The following is a 20,870-nucleotide window of genomic DNA, read 5'->3' as shown; positions in this document are numbered from 1 at the left end:
TTATGTATCCTTGTTTTTGATGTGTCTCTCTAAAGGAAAGCTGAAAGCTTCCATGCGCAGCTCCCGCGGCTGCTGGCAAGGGCGACGTCCTGCAGGAGCAATTACTTTCCAGCGAGTCTCTAAAATTGCTTATTTACTTTCGCTCGTATGCCAAAAATACTCYGAAATAAGGGCAGGTTTTTCCAGTTACACAATCACCAGAAAAATCCCTGATCCATACGCTTCCACGGCRGTTCAATAGTCGATCTGAAAATAGCCAAGACAATTTATGAGATATTTTCTGAAAAAAAGGCAAGCCACATGTTCTGTCCCAGGAGGAAGAGTGTGGCAGTGCCGCTGCCTCTCCATGTGCCCGGGACAACCCAAGCTACTGAGCAAATCCAGTTCCCCTATTGCAACACTGATCTAGGAAACAAAAAGTCCTACAAAAACATTATTTTCAGCTCTCCCGACTGAAAAAAAATCRGGTCTTGTTCCCTTTCTATTGCAGGGAGGGCCATAACGTCCCCATCTCCGCAGGTCCCCAAGCACTCGCAGACTTGAGCAACMCATTTGCCTGTTTTCGGTGCATTTTAAGCTCCCTTTCCAGGGCCAGTGCTTTGCAGGGATGTCATTCGGAGCAGCCCAGGGCTTTGCATGTTTTGCATACCGACTAGTTAGGCAAGTTCAATTCCTAAAGACAAAAAAAAAAAAAAAAAGAGAGATTACGGGAGCATCGGGATGCAGCTGAGGAGCAACTGGCCCAAAAAATGAAATTACATCAGAATGAAACCAGAAGTGTTGGCTTGGTAATGTTAAGCGCGTTTGAAAGCCAGCATTGTGCCCATTAACAACGGCTGCGCCGGCCTCACGCTGCAGCAAATGCACAAGGAGCCAGGCCCTTAATTTGTTTTACTACCATGTATATATATGCATGTACATATGTGTATGTATAAATATATAGATGTGTGATGTGCATTTGTGTGTGCATTATATGTATATATTCATATATATAATCTTATTTTTGCATGTGTGCATAGAAATATATATACACACACACACACATCTTTATATATATATACACATATATATATATAAGACTTTAAATGATATTGCGAGTCAAAATAGCACGATAAACCCTGAAAGTCAAAATAAAAAAGAACCTGTGTTTTAACTCAGCGTCGCGTATTTATACAGCCGGCACCGTTTAGTCCGGCATGTTTGAATGAGCGCAAGTCTGTGGTTGCAGTTGTGTATAAAAATATTGTAGCCTGCTCCTGCTTTAGGAACTAAACTTTGGGTCCCAATAGCTCCCTCTGTAATTCTCTTTCCAAATAAAAGGAAGAACTATTCCTGGCTCGTAACGGTGTATTTCTGTGGCTTCTTGAACTATAATGAAGGCAGTCTGGAATGTGAAAAATTACATGCTCCGTGCCAGCTCTTAACCCAGGGTAATTTGGGCTTTCAGTGTTTTGAAGTTTACATTTTGAGTCTGTTATTGTACAGCTTTTTAATTAAAATGTTGCTGCAGTCTGGATCACTAATGCCTCTTGCTTTGCRTTAACATCCAGCTGAAAACCACTGCTTGGGGAGCGGGATGATTTGGGTAGCGAGGGCCAAGTCCATCTGCTTGGAAAATTATTTGGTTTCTCTTTGGCTCTTCCTAATTGCAGCCGTTCAGAGGCATCWTCGACATTCGCTGGAGTTCAGCGGTGGAAACGCCAGGTCTCTTTCTGTAGATGCCATGAGCAAATGATGCTGTGCAAGAAAGCGGCCGCCGCGGTTATCCCAGAGGAATCGGGATATCCATGGGCTCCCGTTATCCTCTCAATGGTGACGTTTTTCTATCTTATACCATAAGTATATAAAAAATACCCGTAGTATTTTAAGTCCCCAGCCCCTCCAACCCGTGTCCTCGAAGGAGCCGCGTCACACGCTTCTCTTCACTGCACCTCTCCACCTTACTCCTCTCCTCATTTTTAGCCACAAATCTTGTTTTTCAGATAAAAAAGTGGAGGGTTAATATTTCCACATAGTCAGGGCAAAAGAAAAAAAAATAAGAAAGAAAAAAAAAAGAGAAAAAAACCAGTTTCACTTTCTTTGAAGCTTTTTATCTCCCTACGACTGGATTTGAATCTCTGACTTCATCACCACAACCCCAGAGCCATAACCACAAGGCCACACGGTCCCAGCGCTGCTCTTGGCGGTGGCRGCGAGGCGAGTTATTTTAGAAGCTGCTAGCTATAAATTTCAGCTGTATTCGGAGGCGGGCAAGTCGGCTTGGAAAGCTCTTGGTGAGGTTGCCCTTCGGCGGCCGGTGGGCGATTCCAGAGGCTGCCGGAGGCAGAAGTTGCCCTGAAGTCCTGCCAGAAACCACCAGGCATAAATAAAACACAAGAAGGGTCCAGCAAACCCGGCCTTGCTGGTCTTGCTGGTCCAAGACGGGCCCTGTGACGCAGAAAGCCCATCGGCACAAGGGCTCGTTTTTCACCGTGGCCAGCTCCAAAAAGCATCAAATCAAGGCAGTTTTTAGCCCGTTCGAGCGCACACAATAAATACCATGGGCACCTTGATTTCAAGCAGATAAAGAAATAAATAAAAAGCGAAGCTTCACCCTGACCCTTCAGTTCACAGASTATTTTGGCACTCTGGCTTTCCTGYCGGAAAATAAACGTGCCCCTGCTGTGACACCCAGCTCTTCAAATCGCACGGGCAAACGCCATGAGTTGTGATTGCAGAAGTGCAAAATAGGGCAAAATAGGGCAAAATAGGGCAAAAAGTTCCCCGCAGTGATGTGCTGAATTGGAACATCTTGCTCGCAACAACGCCAGGATTTGTCCCAAGGAGGGTGCCCCGACACAGCCCAATCCTGCAGGATAAAGATGCCAAGCAAGGCTGGCGTGTGAGTTTAATGCCAGAGCTGCAGAGCGTGGCCTTCATCTCTTCCCCATCTAGAAACTGTTGCTGTTTTTTTCTCATCTCACAGCAGCAATTTGCAACCGCAGAAGTGAAGTTAACCACATCTGTGTGAAATGTCGATAACTTTGGGAGCAAAATGATACCAATCAAAATAAGGGTCATCTGAGAGATGGTGATAGTTACTTATCCACATTGCTCTTCACAAGTCCAGCTCTCAGGCTCAATATTCCCGCTGCTGTAGCAAAGCAGAGATGCTTGAACAGCATCATTAATACCAATAAAATAGTTGTGAATTTGACTTTCTTCCTCAAGAGTTGGCCACAAGGTGCCAGAATGGGATGAGCTGTCCATCAGTCACTCCAAGCACGCGGGGAACCTTATGGATCCCCGTCCCAAATGCCCAAGCCGTGGATGATTGAAATCAAGTGAATAAATACACATTATTGCCCAGGTAACAAGGGAAAGAGCAGGGCAGGAAAGTCCGGTTGCTCCAGTGAACCTGCTCCTTGCAACCACCTTGTTCCTGCAATATGACGAATACTGAGATTAGAGAGCCACGTCAACATTGTGGAGCAATTCTCCGTCATACCCATGGAAATTGCTTACCTGTAAGGTGATAATGAGCCAGGCAAAGATGAGATTATTGGAAATATTCCAAGGAAACTCGGAAATCACTTATCTCTGTGGGCTGGAGTTACCATCCATGACTCAAGCTGTTATTACTGATGGGCATGAGAAGTCACTTCAAGGTAAGGTTTCCTAGACTATTGCAAAAAGTCAGTTCAGAAGCAAATAGCATCCTTGGCATTGAAGCTTAAAATACTTATTTTTATAAGGTTAAAATACTTATGTTTATATATATATATAAAAATATATATATATTATATATATATAATATATATAAAATACATATATTATATAGAATATAAATAAATAAATATATATATATATATATAAATACTTTGATTACTAACCTGGTGTGTAAAGCCCATTGATAATGGAACTGATAAAGCACAACCTCTTCTGCTGTGCCTCGGGAAATCGAAGTAATTTGGGCCTGTTATAACTATTCTTTAATCATTGTGGTCTAGCAAAGACATATGCTCAAAGCTGGACACAGGCTTTTTAGTGAAAACAACTCAAAACAGCCATTTTATCCCAGTTTCCAGGAAGGAAACGTTGCCTAAGGAGCCTAAGAAAACCGTCACCAAAATCTCGAAGGCAAAATAAATAAATAAATAAATAAATAAAACAAGGAAAACATTTCACTAGACCCCATCTCTGGAAAAAAAAAAAWGTAAAAATATTTTTCCATCCAGAGGAATAACTATAAATAAGGACTGAACTATTAAAAGGCTGCACGCAGAAGGAGGGGAAAAAAAAACTATTTACATAGGAGCATTTTGTGCCGTTTCGGTCTAATTTGTCACCGGCGGAGGAGCCTCGTACGTTAGCTGGAGGAAATCCAGCGCTTTCAAAGGTTTTCTGTCAGGGCTTGAAAAGGTGCCAGGGTTTTTTTTTTTTTTTTGAACGGAGCCGAGCAGTCTCAGGCCTGTTGTTCTCAGGGATTTTGCGAGCCAGGGCCGCGTGTTAGCAGGAACCAGAGCCAAGCGGGTTTCCTGCGCGCCCGCGGCAGGAAACACTCCAATAAGCCTGGAGGCTGCCGTTAAAAATAACCCCGGTATATAAGGGCTGCGAAGGATCCCCTCGCGGGCACACGCGCCGCTGCCTCTTGGCCGCYGAAGGAGCCGCGCCGAGCAGGTGGTTTTCGCCCAAAAAGGCCCCAAAAATGGGCCGCAAAGCGGCGAAGCGCAGCTCGGTGCTAATGCCTGATTTTTACACGTTTTCAGCAAGTTTATTTCTAGGCGTTCTTTCATTGAAGCGTAGATACAGCCGCAGGATTTCAGTGTTGAGACTGAAATAAAAGTTGCATCAAAATTATTTTTTTCTTTTTTTCCGTTTTTCTTTTTTTCCTTTTTTCTTTTTTTCCTTTTTTCTTTTTCCTTTCTTTTCTTTTTCTTCCTTTCTTTTCTTTTTTCCTTTCTTTTCTTTTTTCTTTTTTTATTTTTCCTTTTTTTTTCTTTTTTTTTTCAGTTTGCTGAGATCTGAAACTCAAAACAAATAAGACAAAAAAATAAATAAATAAATAAATAAAAAATAAAAAAGGAACAGGGTGAACCATGCAGGCTCTTGAGCAATAGAAGAAAGGGCACCCTGAGTTCCTACCATGGGGCTCAGTGCAGCTTGCAGCACTTCTGCTACAAAAGCCTCGATCCCCTGGGCCTGCCCTGGTCAACGCGAGGAGCTAAATGCGGCCAGTGTTTAGGGGGGAATTGGCAGCCATCAATCTGTGCTTTGCAGACCCCATGCATCAATCCAGCAGCAGCATCCCTGCTTCCCATGGCTGAATTTATTTTGCATGCAGTCGCAGCCGTCTCTTTTTGCTCGGAGACTGATTTTGCTTGCAAATACGGGCTAAAACCGTACCGGTTATTTGGCAAATTAATGCACCCTTTTCTTTGCTGTAACCTGACACGGATCTGCTAACATCCATACTGGACTCCAGTGTGAACACTCCTTTGTAGCCCACATTACACTGTAATTGGCCAAACGCGTTCTTCCCAGGCCTGTATTTTTATTGCAAACATTTATTTGGCGCTTTATGTGGCAAATGAAAAGAAAATTTCACAACTCGTTCTACAAAGTTGCATTGTATTAGGCTATCCCTTGAAAAGCATTTTATTGCTCAAGAATAACTGTAACTGTTCAAGGGATTTCAACAACATTATTCTCTTGAACTATAGTAGCTGTATGTGCTATAGCAGCAAAAAAGTCATTAATTTTGACCAACATCAGTCAAAACTGTTTGACTGGCACTTAATTGTGCCCTAGAGTTTATTGCCAGCAAGAAGGGTGATAATCCTTGAAGTTACAGGAGCAGAACAAGCTGCAGTAAATTTTCATGCATGAAAAAGTAAGTCCAACTTTCTGTTTCTGAATGGAAAGCATTTTCTACAAGGCACAAAGCACGGCTCTTACACTCAGATATATCCAGGAACTTAAATATAGAAATATCCCAAAAGGTGAGCATTAATAGTTCAAGAAACCAAATGGTCACAACAATGGACGTTAAGTGCCTGGAAAAAAAATAAAAGTCTGTCCCAAAATATCCCAGTGAAGTTTCAACACTGAATCATAACGACATTGTAATCATGGAAAAAACATATATGGTTTTCAATACTTCAGTGATCTAAGTCAGAAAAGAACTTCACTGTGCCGGAAGGAATATGAGATCAGCTGCTCTATACGTACAGCCTGTCATGTAAAGATGCTGTCTTCCTCTCGCTGGCTAATGCCCCTCAGCTCTGATTCAGACTTCCACGTATTCAAGCAGGGAAAGTAATCCCAGGCAGGCAGCAACACCAATTAACAGCGTCACAGTTAATGAAGTGCTTGCTGCACTCTTTCCCATTACTCACCTGCAGGACATATGACTAATCAGTCCTCACTAATGCAGGTGCTGTACAAAGGSGGGTATTCTCTGAAGGAGAACCCCATCCCACATGGGCATCCCATGAATGAAGCTTTCTCGCCCACCCCCAAATCCCAACTTTGTAGAGATGGTGAAYGAGGTTCTACCAGTCAGATCAGGCTGCAGCCTGTGAAGATGCTTGGCATGTCAACAAGGGAAGAAAGCAAAACCCTCATCCCTTCTCACCAGCATCTGCTGGAACCTCCTTTCTTGAGGGCTGTCCAGTCTCCGCTCTCCTTCCACCAGTTGAAACCTGTGAACTTCAAAGTGACACAACGAGCTGGTCGGAAAAGCAGCTGCATCTGCTTCGCTGACGCAGACTGCAGCAGAGCTTGCAAATTAGAAAGCAAGAGAAGTGCATCTGATTAGTTCTTTGAAGCAACCTCAAACGGATTTGTTCCCCGCATTAATTAAACCCCGAACATAGTTTGAGCTTCTAAAAAATCAGTTAACATTGTCTGGCTCCACGTTGCTAATTGTCTCAAGGGGACAGAAGAGAGAAGACATCGTTTTACTTTTTCTCCTGCCATCTCCAGTAGTGATGTAAGCATTTTCCTGAAATGCAGATCAGCAAAAACCTAATAGGAGACCTAGCAACATATCCCCCATCCCACTCCATTCAGCAGTTGTAATGTAACAAGATCAAGTGGGATTTCTTTTTAAATATTACCCTCTCTTTATATCAATGGAAGCTTTTAGTATGCAGCTTAAGCATTAAACATTATAAACGTTCCCACTCACTAACATTTACTGCTCTTTCCCAGGCACCTTCTCTACCCCGAAGCASCATGAGGGACCACACAGTTCCCATCAACCGGCTGTCTCCATTCCCAAAAGTATTTGGGAGCAGACATGAGCCAAGCCTGTAGAGTAGCATTTTATTGGGGTCCCATTTTTGAGGATGCTATTGCATGTTTATTGATAGTAACAGCTATTTTTCTGAATAAAGCTACACAGGTTACGTCTGCCCTGGGCTCCTGTTATTCCACACACACCCGTGTTTTTCCATCTCTTCCTTGGGGATTGGCTTCCTCAGCAAAAGCGAATCTCAATAAAAAGGGATTTGGCAACAGTAGAAATAAAAATATAACTCTTAATCAGTGCAGCTTCCTAGATTGAAGCAGCTTCTCAGATACTGTTCAACATTTCTGATGAATTTTGGAAACYGCTATCATTCTGTAGATCTGTAAGTTAAAACAAGAAAAGATCGGTCAAATATGTTTTTAATTGACAGCTGAATGGAACATCTGCAATACGGCATGTGTGTAYTGAACATTCACATCGGTAAGTGCTGCCAGAAACAAAACTACATATCTAATCAAAGTAGATAATTAAAAAAATGGCATAAATCATTTGGGTTTCCACACTCCCAGGAACAGATGGGTAAACAGGCCTCTCTGAGATTCTTCAAAGCCACTTTTCGTCTCCCAAGTCAAAAATGATAAAAAAAATCTTTTGCAGTTAAACACTATCATTCTTCACACAACCAACTCAAGTTACAACACATAGTACTTTATCTTGATCAACTTCACAAATTATCTGATTTTTGCATGATTTATTGAACCCACAAACTTACTCTCAGGAAGAGTATTTTCTGGGTATTTCTGATCAAGCTTTTATTTTTTTTTTTAGGTAGCTTATTTACTGAGATGAATTTAAGCTTCTTTCTCCTCTGCACCTTTAGTCTGCCCTGCTAAAGTGTGCAGTTATTCAAGGTGGCAGCAGCTGACATTTGCTAATCACTTTCGGCCAGTGAGTTAATAGGGTTTCCACTAAAAAGAATTCCGATTGCCATCGCAAAGAATGGAAACGATAGAGCTGTCAATAATCACGCTGAAAAAGCGGAAGCGCTAGAAAATATTTCTGTTCTCTCTTTGGGAAAGCAGCCAGATGCTGCATTCAGATCAGACTATAATGATGTTGAAATACTTTCCATTCCAGTAACTAAGGAGGATGTTAAAACAACTGCTACTCGGCTCAAACAATATGAAATTGCCAGGTCTGGGTAACTTACATGCGAGTGTTTTAAAAGACCCAACTAAGGAGCTATCCAGATGGTTAATGTTTATTATCAATCAATTCCAGAGCAGCAGGGGAAGCCCCAGGTGACTTGGGGAATGCTAATATTATGTCAATATTTAAAAAGGCTAAACAGAATGACCCAGATTTGCCTGTCAGGGCTTTGTAATCACGGGCAAAATACTGGAAAGACTTGAAAGATGAAYGGGAGCATAAATAAAGGCAGTCGACGCAATTAGTGGCAATCAACAGTGGCTTTAAGCAGGTTTTTAAATAAGACTGCAGTGTACCGAACACCTTGGGAAGGCCTGGACTAGCTGCAGGATGGTATTTCCAGGGAGAAGCAAGAGGGGTACACGTGCACAGACACACATTGGTCCAAATTTGCTGACAGATCTCAAAATCCAACCTTCATTTTAATCAAGCGAGCGTATGAGTGCTTGACACCCCCTCTATTTTCTTCTTTTAACCATCACTTCCCATTCAACGTGGTTAACAATGACCTGGAAGAAAACAAAACCAGATAAACTGATAAAGTGGTAGATGGCAAAGATCAAAGCGGTGTTACATAATGAGAAACATTGTTAAAGACTAATTTTAATTGCCTCGCGACCCAGGCGGACCCAGGCGTCATGCCTTGCAATGCAGGCTCGTTTAAGGCTGTGYTCCCCAAAAAAAGCTCTGCTTTTTGCCACGGACCACACGAGGCTGCTGCCTAGGCMAGCGGGCTGCTGAGAGCAGCAGAGTTGCTCTGCTGTTGCCTATATGGGTCGTATATGGGCAACAAGCTCCACTTCCCCAGCTCTGCGCCAGCACTGGTCTCGTTTAAGCAGGACTGGCCGCAGCAAGTTGCTTGTGCTGTTGTTTGGAAATGGGCAAGAGTATAATTCCCATCTCATTGACACGGCTATTATTACATTAATTCTAGGTGCAATCAAGACTAAACTTTCTGAGAACAAACGCCTGAGAAAGGAGCTGTTTTTGTTGTCATTACTGCTCGATTTCAGCAATGACTCAGAGCCCTGTGGCAGCCAGGTGACGTGGGCAGGCTCAGCAGCACCTCCAGCTGCAGCCCTTTGCCAGGGCGCCTTGCAAAGACTCAGCCCTGGTGCTTTTATTAGCATGTGCAATCCCGCCCCCAAAAGTTTCTTCTGATGTAGAAACAATAACAGAGATCGGCAGCAACACCTAGGAAAAAAAAAAGCAACTTTGCCATATGAAAATGTCAGAGTTTGTGTTTACTGTGGCTGGAAGACAAATCACACAATACTTAGCACTCCTCTGCACTCAGCAGGTTTGCAAGTACTTAATCTGTTCTTCATGCACCTATGCCAGTGGCATTGCTGCCCATCTACACTGCTGTGAGCCATTCCAAGCACTAGGTTTTAGATATTTAATATAAAAATGGCATGGTGCCAAAAGCTAGAAACCCTCAGCGTGATGACCAAGGACCACGGGGAAGATTGTGGCACAGTTGTGCTCRGTTTGCACAGAGCGAGTGACTCGCAACACAAACACATTCTCACATTCAGCACACTCTTAATATGCTTAAGAGTTTTGAGCTTGAAAAGAAAAAGAAACGAAAGGCAGCGCATTTATTATTTCATACACTTGGCTTTCATCCTCACTCCTCTTTAAACATTTCCTTTATGCAAAGAAAGAAAAAAAGAAAAACAAAACCAAAAAAACACACATGCACAACGTAGCTTGGGGTGCACGGTGAATGCAAACAAATGTCCTGCAAGTGCCTACTGGAGGGGAGCATCTGCCCAGGGATTCTCAGCAAAATTTACACTTGCAGTTGTATATCCTAGAAACAAAATATTTTGTTATAGCTGTTGCTGAAACCACAAGAACATAAACTGACACAGACATTCAGGGTGTGTTATCAAGGGAACGTTCACATTCATTCTGGATTCATCAGAGTATATTTTCTTGGCTGACTCACTGCTCCATATATACGTATTGTACACTCACTAACATTTTATTAGAGGAAAAGGGTTTACATTGAAAGATTACACAAGTGTGACATTACAGAGCTATGAGTCATACATCTTTGTGTACTGCGTTACCATGCATTCAGTGTATTGATTCTGCTCCAGTCACAGCAGTTTGGCTGCTTCTCCTGGCCATCCTGTGAACTTCTCGAATAAAAAAGTATAGAAAGTTATACGGGAGATCTCCATAATTTTAAAACATGTGCAGCTATTGAAGAGCTCTTTYGCTCACCCTAGCAACTATGCTTGCCTGCAGCGGCCGCATCCAGCTGCAGTGCTGGGACGAGCGCTCGGGTACCCACTCCAAAGCCTCCTGAGAACCAGAGTCTGTCAAAGTCTCGTGCCAAACTCCTTCCCCTCGTGGGGCACTGGAGGCACAAAAGTGAGAGTCGTTCTCCTACGCGCTTCTGATCCTCGAGCTCGCTTAGAAATCCTTTCAGAAGTGGCTGCAAAGGAAGTATGGAGGAGGTAAGGGAAAGCACAGCTCTTTCTCTGAATAAGCTCTCAAAGAATCAGGCTGATGTGCGATAGAGCACCACTTTTTTTTTTTTTTCCTCCTTTAAGAACTGCCACTTTGCTCTTTCGTTCTTCGGTGTCCGCCAAGCAGCTGTGTCTCTCAAAAAACCCCACGGCTTTGGGGCGTACTATCTCAAAACATTGGAGAACAGCACCTTCAATCTGGGCATCTAAGTCACAGGCAAACGTAAGGGAGGAGAACAGTCCGTGTTACTGAAAATACAGCACAGGACCATAATTTGGCTACAGCCAAGGCAGATCACAGAAGCTACTTGCATTATTTTTTTTTATAATGTCACAGAAACGTTGATTTTGGCAAACTCTGTGCAACAAATGGAAACTCTGCTAGTGATGTGGACTTCCATTAAATGCCAGCATCCAGTATTTTCCTCCCAGAGAGATGGCTCAGGAGGGACATCAAACAACCCTCTGTCAGGGCTACCATGGGACCAGAGCACAACTACAAGAGGAGGCTTCCAGCCTCAGGATCACCTGTGTGTTTACTTGTGTGTAAAGTGCATGTGCCCCGCTTTCCGTGGCCACCACCCCTCCCTCTTTCAGCTGGGACCATCCTACCCTCTCCTCAGTCCAACCAAACATGAATTTTCCACTCCAAGTCCTCTCCGGATCATGGGGAGCATCCTCAAAGGCAGGGATTCCTCTGCAGCCCTTCATGTACCACAGGGTCCCTCAGTGTCCTCTGCCTTCCTCCTCTCATGGAGGTTCCTCACACCTCTGAGGGCTTGGGACAAAGGACACCTGCTTGTCCCCTCATGTCATGGAGGCCTCTCAGCACCCTGGGGTGTCTGTGTACGGCAGGGACCCCTCAGTGTCCTCGCAAGTCATGGAGGTCCCAGCACTCCAGGACAGCCAGGGGTTCCCCCTTCATCTCCCAGAGGGACACCTCAGTGTCCCCTCAGGTCATGGAGCTTGCAGTGTCCTAYGGGGGGAGGCAGAGAGGGGGACTCCTACAGGTCCCCTCGTGTCATGGAGGCTCCAYGGAGGTCCCGTGGGGGCAGCAGAGACCCCCTCAAAGCTCCCTCAACTCCCACAGGGATCCTCAGGCTCCCTAACGCCCCGCGGGAGCGGGACCCTCGGCGCTCCCCTCGCGGAGGTGACACAAAGTGAGGAGACTACGGCGGCCCGGCTCGGTTCGGCCCGGTTCGGCTGGGCCCGGCTCGGTTCGGCCCGGCCCGGCCAGACCCCGCTCCGCTCCGCCCCGCTCGGGCTGGGGGCCGCCGGCTCCGAGTCCTTTTATACCGGGGCTAAATTTAGGCTGCGCCCGAGCCGCTGCCTCCCGCCCGCCCCCGTCCGGGACGCGTTTCCTCCGCTCCCTGCAATTGGCTTGAGGGCGCCCGCGGCCGCGTTATAAGCGGCGGGGCCGCGGGCCGCGCCGCGCCGTCCGCCCGTCCCGCCGGCCGCACCATGGCGCTCAGCGACACCATCCTGCCCTCCTTCGCCACCTTCGCCAGCCCCTGCCGCGAGAAAGCACTGCACGAAGTGAGTCCGGGCTCCCCCCCGCCCCGGGCCGCGCCGAGGCCGGCGCCGCTCAGCGCACTGGTGGGCGGCTCAGCACCCCGCGCGCATTCCCGCACAGCCTCTCCCCGGCGGCTCTAACCCTCTCCACTTTTCTCTCTTCCCCAGAGGTGGAAGTGCGAGCAGGAGGCCAAAGCGCCCGCCGGCGCCTGGGGCGACCTGTCGCCCCGCAAAGAGGATGAAGACCTCAACACTGTGCTGGATTTTATCCTTTCCATGGGCAGCGACGGCTACGGGCAAGGCGGTGCCAGCGGGGACTATCCCGCCGCCCCCGGTGGGGACAACGGTGGCAGCTTCTACCCGGGCAACCCATCCTCAGGATGCTACGGCTCCATGGAGCAGGGCAGCCCCCCGCCCTACGGCAGCGCCGGCATGGTGCCGGAGATGATGCGGTCCGAGATGGAGTCYAGCTTCTGCCCGGCCGGCAGCGTCCACGGGCGCTTCTTCGTGACGCCCAGCTTCGGCGCCCCGCAGTTCGTGGAGAACATCAAGCCCGAGCCAGAGGTGGACAGTTACGGGCCGGTGCTGGGGCTGGTGCCCCAAGCGTGCCCCAAGATCAAGCAGGAGGGCAATGCCACCTGCATGCTGGCCTACGAGCAGCCGCGGGTGGCCAGCTCCCCGCAGATCCCCGGCGCCGAGACGCCGCCGCTGAGCCCCGACGACCTGGTGGCCAGCGACTGCCACGCGCCCWTGATGTGCCCCTCGTCCGTGCCCTTCCCGCCGAGCTACCACCCACCCGCCGCCTTCCACCACGCGCAGCCCCACCTGCAGTACCAGAGCAGCTCCCAGTTCGGCTTGTTCGAGGAGAGCCTGCCCTTGCAAGCGTCGGCGCCCCGCGGCGTGCTCACGCCGCCCTCGTCCCCTCTGGAGCTGCTGGACTCCAAGCCCAAGAGAGGCCGGCGCTCCTGGCCTCGCAAGAGGACGGCCACGCACACGTGCACCTACGCGGGCTGCGGCAAGACCTACACCAAGAGCTCGCACCTCAAGGCYCATCTCCGCACGCACACAGGTAAGCGCGGGAGGCAGCCCCGGGGCCGCGAACAGCTCGAGCTTTAACCCTTGGGTGTCCCCGAGCGGAGGGAGAACCCCTGTGAGATACCACAGGTGTGGGGCGCTGCGAGGTCCAAGCGTCCTCCTGTACCTAGAGAAGGGTGGGGGTGTTTTTTATGGCGAGTAATTGCTCCCGTTTTTGGGACGTGGGATGGGGACAGCGAGGGAAGGGCTCCCGTGGGCCACGCTGAACTTGGGGCTAAAGCCAAGGGGCCGCGGYGCGCTCGGATGGGGCAGGCGCGTGGGGGAGCGCGGCGCTGACGCCCGCCTCGCTGTGCTCCCGCAGGCGAGAAGCCCTACCACTGCAACTGGGAAGGCTGCGGCTGGAAGTTCGCCCGCTCCGACGAGCTCACGCGCCACTACCGCAAGCACACCGGCCACCGGCCCTTCCAGTGCCACCTCTGCGACCGCGCCTTCTCCCGCTCGGACCACCTGGCCTTGCACATGAAGCGGCACATGTAGCCCGCGGCGCTCGCCCCGGCCCGCCGCCGGGTTGAAGTGCTCAGGTGCAGACCCGCTCCGAAGCCTGTAGCTGGTACTACGCAGGGAGGCGGCGACGCTCGCGCCCGCGCCGCCGGGGAGGATTTGACCCGAGGAGACTTAGCCAGGCATCTCCTGAAGACTCTTGGACTCTATCYGTGCACCTGCCCAGCCATTTGGGGGGGAAACGGGGGTTATTTATACAGCTTCGGTGAAGGGGAAACTCCGTAAGACTCCATACAGATTGTATAGAAGAAGCTGTAAATACTGATGTGTTTTTTTTAATTATTTTTATTCTCCCCCGCCCCAATGCTGATTGCCCGGTCCTAAGCTTTACGAGACAATGTTTGTATGGAAACTGCCTGAAGTTGACCCTAGAGGAGATTAAATGAATGTTCCTGTAGCGTTGCGGTGTTAGGTTAGACCTCAGTTGAAGGCATGGCTAAGAGGACACTCCTACGGTTAGACTGTTGGTTTCACAGGTGCAATAATATTCTTGTTTGCCATGATCTACACTAGAAGTACAGGGCTTGATGTCTTGTATGAAAATAACCTATTTTACTGTCTAATTTTTTTATATATTGTAAATAGTTTTATACAATGATAAATATTGTATATGTAAATAGAAGACAAATGGGTATTTTGCCTATTTCTGTTTTTATAAAAACGTAATTTTTCAATGTTTGAAAGCATTTCGTCTTTTTAATAAAATAAGTTTTTAATTGCTGTGATTTTTTTATTCTCCTTTGAGGTCTCCGTTGCTTCTTCCCCTGATGGCTGGACCAGCCACCACCTGGTTATGTTTTAAATCATCAACGAATGTAGGAAGACACTTAAAAAATCTGAGCTCTGGCTTTTGCTAAAATAGGTAACAAAGTACGCAATTCATTTTGGGTGGTAAACAAGCTACAATAGAGTGTTTTATCAAAGAATCACATAGGAGAGTAGATCACAGTCAAAATATACTTCCTAAAAATGGTTAAGTAAGCAACACTGTAATTTCAGTCTCATTTCTAGTTTATGCTAGACTATTTTAATAGCATCCTTAATGTTTTCCAGATGCAGTTATAGTTTTGCCAGCAGTGTGTGGGTTTTTACTATAAATTTAAACACTGCATTTTTGTAATTACAGAGGCTTATTTTAAGGCATCCTTGTACATAAATTATCCTTGCTCTCAAGAGCTCGGTGCAAAGTTCCAGTAGAACAGTAGTGGAATTTAAGCATAAATTCACAGCACAGGTTAAGGTACCTTCATAACTTAYTCCTCAAGAAAACTCACTTAAGAATTTTGAATCACACATAGGTTTCAGGAGCTAATAAAGGTATTTATTATTTTGGAGGGAAATACAGTGATCCTGTTTCTGAAAACTCCTTTGAAACAAAGTGGATATTGCAAAGGCAGCAAATAACAAAGATAGATATTGCAAAAGCAGCAAGGCAATCGGAGCCCGCCAAAGCTTTTCCACAGCTCCAAATGAGATCCTAAGACCAAGCACTTTATCTGTGCAATTAGTCTGAAACTATAATGAGGATCCTCTGCTTTTAGAGCCCAGTTTAGCAGCAAGGCGTGCTAGTTCTRAAGCAAACCCAGCGTCAGCTAAGTATGCACACTGAGCTTGGTATCAAAGTATTTTTCTCCAACATCTGGATGCTTAGAACTCAATAATTAGAGCTTTAAACAGGATTGTGACATTTTTCTGCCTCTACGAGCTCGAGCTCGCGAGAATGAAATCAACATTCAAACTAACGACAAATATAGCTGTTCTTCTGTGAAAGCAAAGTCTGCAGTTGTTCATGTGTAACAGATGTATTTTGGGCTTCTAATCATTGACATGGAAGAATGAGTTCCACATTTCACTTTTATAGTGCTTTCAAAGTGAAATATAAGGGAGATTTAGCATTTCTTCATTAAAAACAAAACATTTATTAGCTAGAAAAAAAAATATATGTTGCACAATATAATTCCAGAAAGTGAGGATGACTTAAAGATGTTCTAAAATTAGCACACCCGTTGTTGCAACAGTTCTAGGTATTTCCTTCTCTTTCCCCATCACCAAAGATTTTCGCATTTCAGCAAGCCCTTGGGTGCCTGAAGAAGATGGTTTTGAAACGAAGCCTCACGCCTACCTTTGAACCTGCTTTTTTTTTTTTCCTTTTCCCCCTCCTTTCTGCCTCTTCAGAAGCGCTTTTGGTCATGCCCGGGTTTCGGTGCTGCGGCGCGGCACCGTTCTCCCCGTCGTGACGTGGCTACGGGAGGCGCAGAGAGGTGACACCTCCTTGCACCGGGTGCCACCACCCCTCGGTGCATGTCCCAAAGCTCCGGGAAGGGGARCGCAAGGATGCGCTTGTCCCGCTCGCTCCTGCCCAATTGCAATCAGTGCACGGGCTTGGTGGACCATCACCGTGACCACTTGCACGTCCACCCACGTTATAGGGGTGAAGCTCCACACCTGCCTGCTGAGAGCAGGACCTTCACTGCGGCCACCAAGCCTTGAAGAACCAGCCCCTGCCCACCCGAGTCTCCTCCAGTCCAGCCACAACGTCCACAACTGGCACTCGCCTTCGTTGGGAGAGCTGTGGCCAAGCTGGTCTTACCTCCCTGCCCTAACCAGCGCTGGAATCGCGGTGAGCAGTGTGGACACCCTGGTCCTGTGCTGCTCTCCAGAGCAAAAGGGGCACGTTGTGGCTGCCAAGCGCTTGCTGCAGCGCCCCTGAAAACAGGACAGCGCCATCCTTTTCTGCCCGCGCGTGCGTAAAGGTAGGTGCRCGCACATATATATCAAATAAAGGCCTCTGAAATGGATGCGGAGAATAGAGGGGAGTGAAACACCACTGATAGAAACCCGTGCCCGTTTTTATTGTAGTTGCTGGAGGTGCGGCACCTACAGCAACTCGTGCGTGGTCTCTGCAGGAAGCTGCAGGTCCTTGAATCTCTAGATAAGAGCGGCACAAGGAGCGAGCTGCTGTGCTCATTCTCGCAATCCATCACGACTAATTCTCAACGTTCCCTCTTTATTTTTTTTCATTTAATTGCCTTAAATCAGGACAACCCAAGGCACATCCATGCGATCCCACTAGTCTACTGGGTCTTCTAGCAACAGGGCAGCAGGGCTGAAGGCTCTGAGTGATTTTGCTCTAATTTACCTGAAAATGCCCCAAACCTCTTCCCCCAAGTGCGCCTGGGGGAGCTGCCTGCTCTGGCCTCCCTTGCCAGCTGCGGGAGCCCTGGCTTTGTTTGCAGCCTAGCCCAAAAAGAAAAAAAGAAATCTTAGTCAAAGCCGATCGGAGGAAGCGTCGAGTCCGCTGTAAACAAGATTTTCACATGTATTCTTACGAGACACCACAGTGATGGGCTCACAGCGCTGGCGAGATCGATCGCCAGATTAGATAAAGCAGCTCAGCGCAGAAGCGACGAGATCCAGCGCGGGCTCCCGGCGAGGGCTGCAGCCACCGCCTCCAAGCTCAAGCCCCTTCCCGCATGGGCTCRCTCCCCACTTGGCTTGGGTTTCTGCATCAAAACCAGCTTTTCTTTCCCCAAAACGGGCAGTGGGGTGAAGGACCCCTCCGGCTCACAGCTGGCAGCGGAGGGAAGCGGGAATTGCAAGGGGCTGCAAGGGGATTTTTTGCAAAATAATTGCAAGGGGCTGCTGCAAGCTTGCAGCAGCTCCGCTTTGGTGTCCCGGGAGCAGGGCCAGGGCCGGCACACGCGGTCCCTCGYGGACCCCCCTGCCCTTGCGAGGGGCCTGGAACTGGCTGCTCCCGGCACGCGCCGCTGCTCCGGCCACAGGGAGAGCCAAAAAAAGGTTGTCCCTTCTTCAAATTATAGGAGCGTGCGGCAATGTGGTTTTCTGCGGTCGAAGCTTTGTGGTTTCCCAAGCTATTTTGTGCACCTACGACTAACAGTGGCTCTTAGGCTCTTCTTAAATTCAATTTTCTAAGCCAGAATGCCAAGCGCCAGCAATTTCTTTGCTATATTTAAGTAAAGCAACTACGAGAAAGGCACAGAGCCATCACTACGGTGCCTGGTGCCTGTGGGGACCAGCAAAAGGCAAAACCCAAAGCCCTGGAATTTAATGGGGAGAAAAACGGAATCACCTGCCCCGAGAGCCCGTGAATTGCCCAGGTGTCCCGGGGCCCCCGGCGCCGGCCAGGCTGGGAGCCGCCTCGGCTCTGAGGAGACAGGGATTTACCCGAAACTCGTTAGGCAGAAAAAATGTCTGATTTCATCTTTTGAGGTCTATGTTTTCAGCCACAATTTTTTGATCTCATAATATTTTATGTAGAGACCAAAACAGAGAGTCACAGGCAGTGCTTTACAGAAGGGAGAGGTTTAAACTTGGCAAAAAAGGCATGTTTTTATGCACAAGGAGAGCTGGAGCAACAGCACCCTATTTACTCCGCAAAGATATTTAGCATTTGTTACCTACTTCAAATACAATTTCTTTTGGTAAAACAAAGTATTTTCCATCCTTTGTAGTAAGCATAAATTCAGCAACACAGAAGCTGCTCATGGACATACCTGCTTCAGRGTTATAAATGGACATACCTGCTGCAGGGTTATAATCGGGTTTATTATAATTATAGACACAGCAGCTCTTTACAGCAGCTTGACTTTGATTCTTTGGCACGTCAGAGAGTTCAGCACATTCCTGGAGGTCTGAACGACCATGAGGTCACCAGGAAGCATGTGGGACATCACCCTGGACATCCCCCATGCCGCTCAGGGCATTAGCAGAGAAGCAACCGAGCCCGGGGCTGAGCACAAACCAAAACACAAACTMAAAGAAATCCCCCAAACGCCAACGTCCTCCTCTATTAGAGCCCACGCACGATGACAGCCCGAGTTTTGACGTCACCGTTTTATATCACCCGGCACAGGGCGTTGTAGGAACGCGCCAGCGCGAAGCTCCGGCGCTGGCAGGAGACGCTGGGTCAGCAGCAACTTTTAATTGCGGTCATTAAATTAGGGAGTGCTCCCACACCCTGTTCCAGAAGAACAACCTCTAGAACCGGACAAGAGGACGCGCTCGGAGCAGAGCACAGCAGGGAGCAGAGCGGGCAGTTTTCTCCTCAAGAGAAATAGATGCGAAGGCGGCGTTGGCAGCCGGAGCTGCAGGGGTGTCCGTGGGCATTCGGCAGGGACCGAYGCGAGGGTCAGGTCCGGCTCGGACAAAATCCCGCCTGGCAAACGTCAGCGCAATGGGAATATTGCTGGTGAGCTGCCTCCGGCCGGACCTGCCCGGGCACACTGCGCCACCGGGTGCAAAAGCCGGGTAAATAAAACCCRCGGCCGGGAGAGTGAGTCAGGGCGAGCAGAGCAGGAGAGAGCCACAGGGAAGGCGTTTTTCCAGCCGGGTTGTCCTCGGGGATCTCCTCGCTGCCTCCCTGTGCACATGGCCCCGGTGGCGTGGCACGCACTGCTTTGCAGCGGCCCCGGCAAGGCTTTGCCTCGCACTAACGTGGACGGGAGAAGGGTGCGGAAAAAGTCCTGTCCCGAAGGGGAAAAAATCCATGGAGAGACCATGTAAGCACTTACCYGCAGTGAGAACCACAAATCTTGACACTTGAGCACGTGAAATCCAGGAAAACCAGGTGAAAGAACGATTGCCAAAGCCTCAGAGCTCCAAAAAAGTAACTTTTCATTTATTATATTAAACAATAACATTTCTCTTATTAAACAATAAACACATGAGATGGGTTAAAATTAAAATACCTTTCTTTTGATCTGTTATGATACTTGAAAGATAAATATAACTACAATAATGTACATATTTGGAGATATTAGTCATATTCAGGTCAACGTTGCAATTTCCACTTTAGGTTTCCACTGTTTTTAGGTCAGACTGAAGGAAAGCATATTAAAAGGGACACTAAGAAATGCACTGTACCATTGTAACAGCAGAAGGAACCACACTCACTATGGGCTTTCCTTTTGAAGTTGAAGTTAAAGGGGAAGGCAGAAGTTGGAAAAACGAATATCCCACTTTATAAACAAATTAGCCTTTATTTTATAAAACCTTCAAGTAAAAAGAGCAAGTATACCACCTGATAAAACAAATGTGTCAAGGAGGAATAAAGAGTTAACGTATTTACTCTAAAAATAAATTCTCTATGATTCCAGCACACTTTCCAAGGAGAGGTGTGTTGGTTGGGAAGCCTACAGCGGGACGGGCTGACACACACCAGTCAACTCGACTACAGCACCGRCCAAGCGATTCGAGCTAGATGGTTATTAGCACAGACCAAACCAGTTCAGCCCAGTTCACTCTCCGCATTCGGATTCAGCAGAAATGCATTTCCTGAGAGGGAGGAATAAAACACACACGGCAGAAATCCAGCCCTGGCCCGGGGAAGGCGACACTGTTCRGACCAAAACTCCTTGGGCCTCGGGTCCTAGCGCACAAATACCCTCCTCAAGGGAGAAATGTGGGAGAAGACATAGGAATCCCAAAGGATTGCAAGGAGGATCCAGGAAAGTGCGTTATCTTTTAGCAAAAAAACAACAAAATAATGTCTACAAAATTTCTGACGACAGATTTCACAGACAGGAATTAAGATCAAAAAAAAGCTACTCACTGTCAGTCACAGCACAGGATTTCCTACACTTTTGAGCGCACGTTACATGGGATGAAACACAGCAGGGGTTCTCCTAGGGCAGAGGCTTCCAAAGGAAACATTTGCCAATATAAAAACGTTTCATACAGCAGTATTAGAGAAGTACCACCTTTAAGAGCAACTGCTTTTATTGCAGAAGGCCCAGTAGGCTTTAAAAAGAAAGCATTTTGGGTTTTAACTTCAGGAAACCACTGGAGGCAAACGTGAGCACGTGTGCTCTGCAAGA

The 20,870-nt window shown here is 47.5% G+C and overlaps 1 protein-coding gene across 1 annotated transcript; it reads left to right on the top strand.

The window, feature by feature from the left end:
• The first annotated feature begins 12,387 nt into the window (after positions 1-12,387).
• KLF2 (Kruppel like factor 2) lies at positions 12,388-14,641 on the top strand. The gene is made up of 3 exons (XM_026035214.1): positions 12,388-12,462; positions 12,607-13,507; positions 13,835-14,641. The coding sequence occupies exons 1-3, from the start codon at positions 12,388-12,390 to the stop codon at positions 14,008-14,010; spliced, it is 1,152 nt and encodes a 383-aa protein (XP_025890999.1). The 3' UTR covers positions 14,011-14,641.
• Positions 14,642-20,870: the final 6,229 nt, after the last annotated feature.

Source organism: Nothoprocta perdicaria, unplaced genomic scaffold (genome assembly GCF_003342845.1).
Source record: "Nothoprocta perdicaria isolate Ctin4 unplaced genomic scaffold, notPer1 scaffold_157, whole genome shotgun sequence".
NCBI lineage: Eukaryota > Metazoa > Chordata > Aves > Tinamiformes > Tinamidae > Nothoprocta > Nothoprocta perdicaria.
The sequence above is the reverse complement of the archived record's forward strand: the minus strand, read 5'-3'. Positions and strand labels throughout refer to the sequence as shown.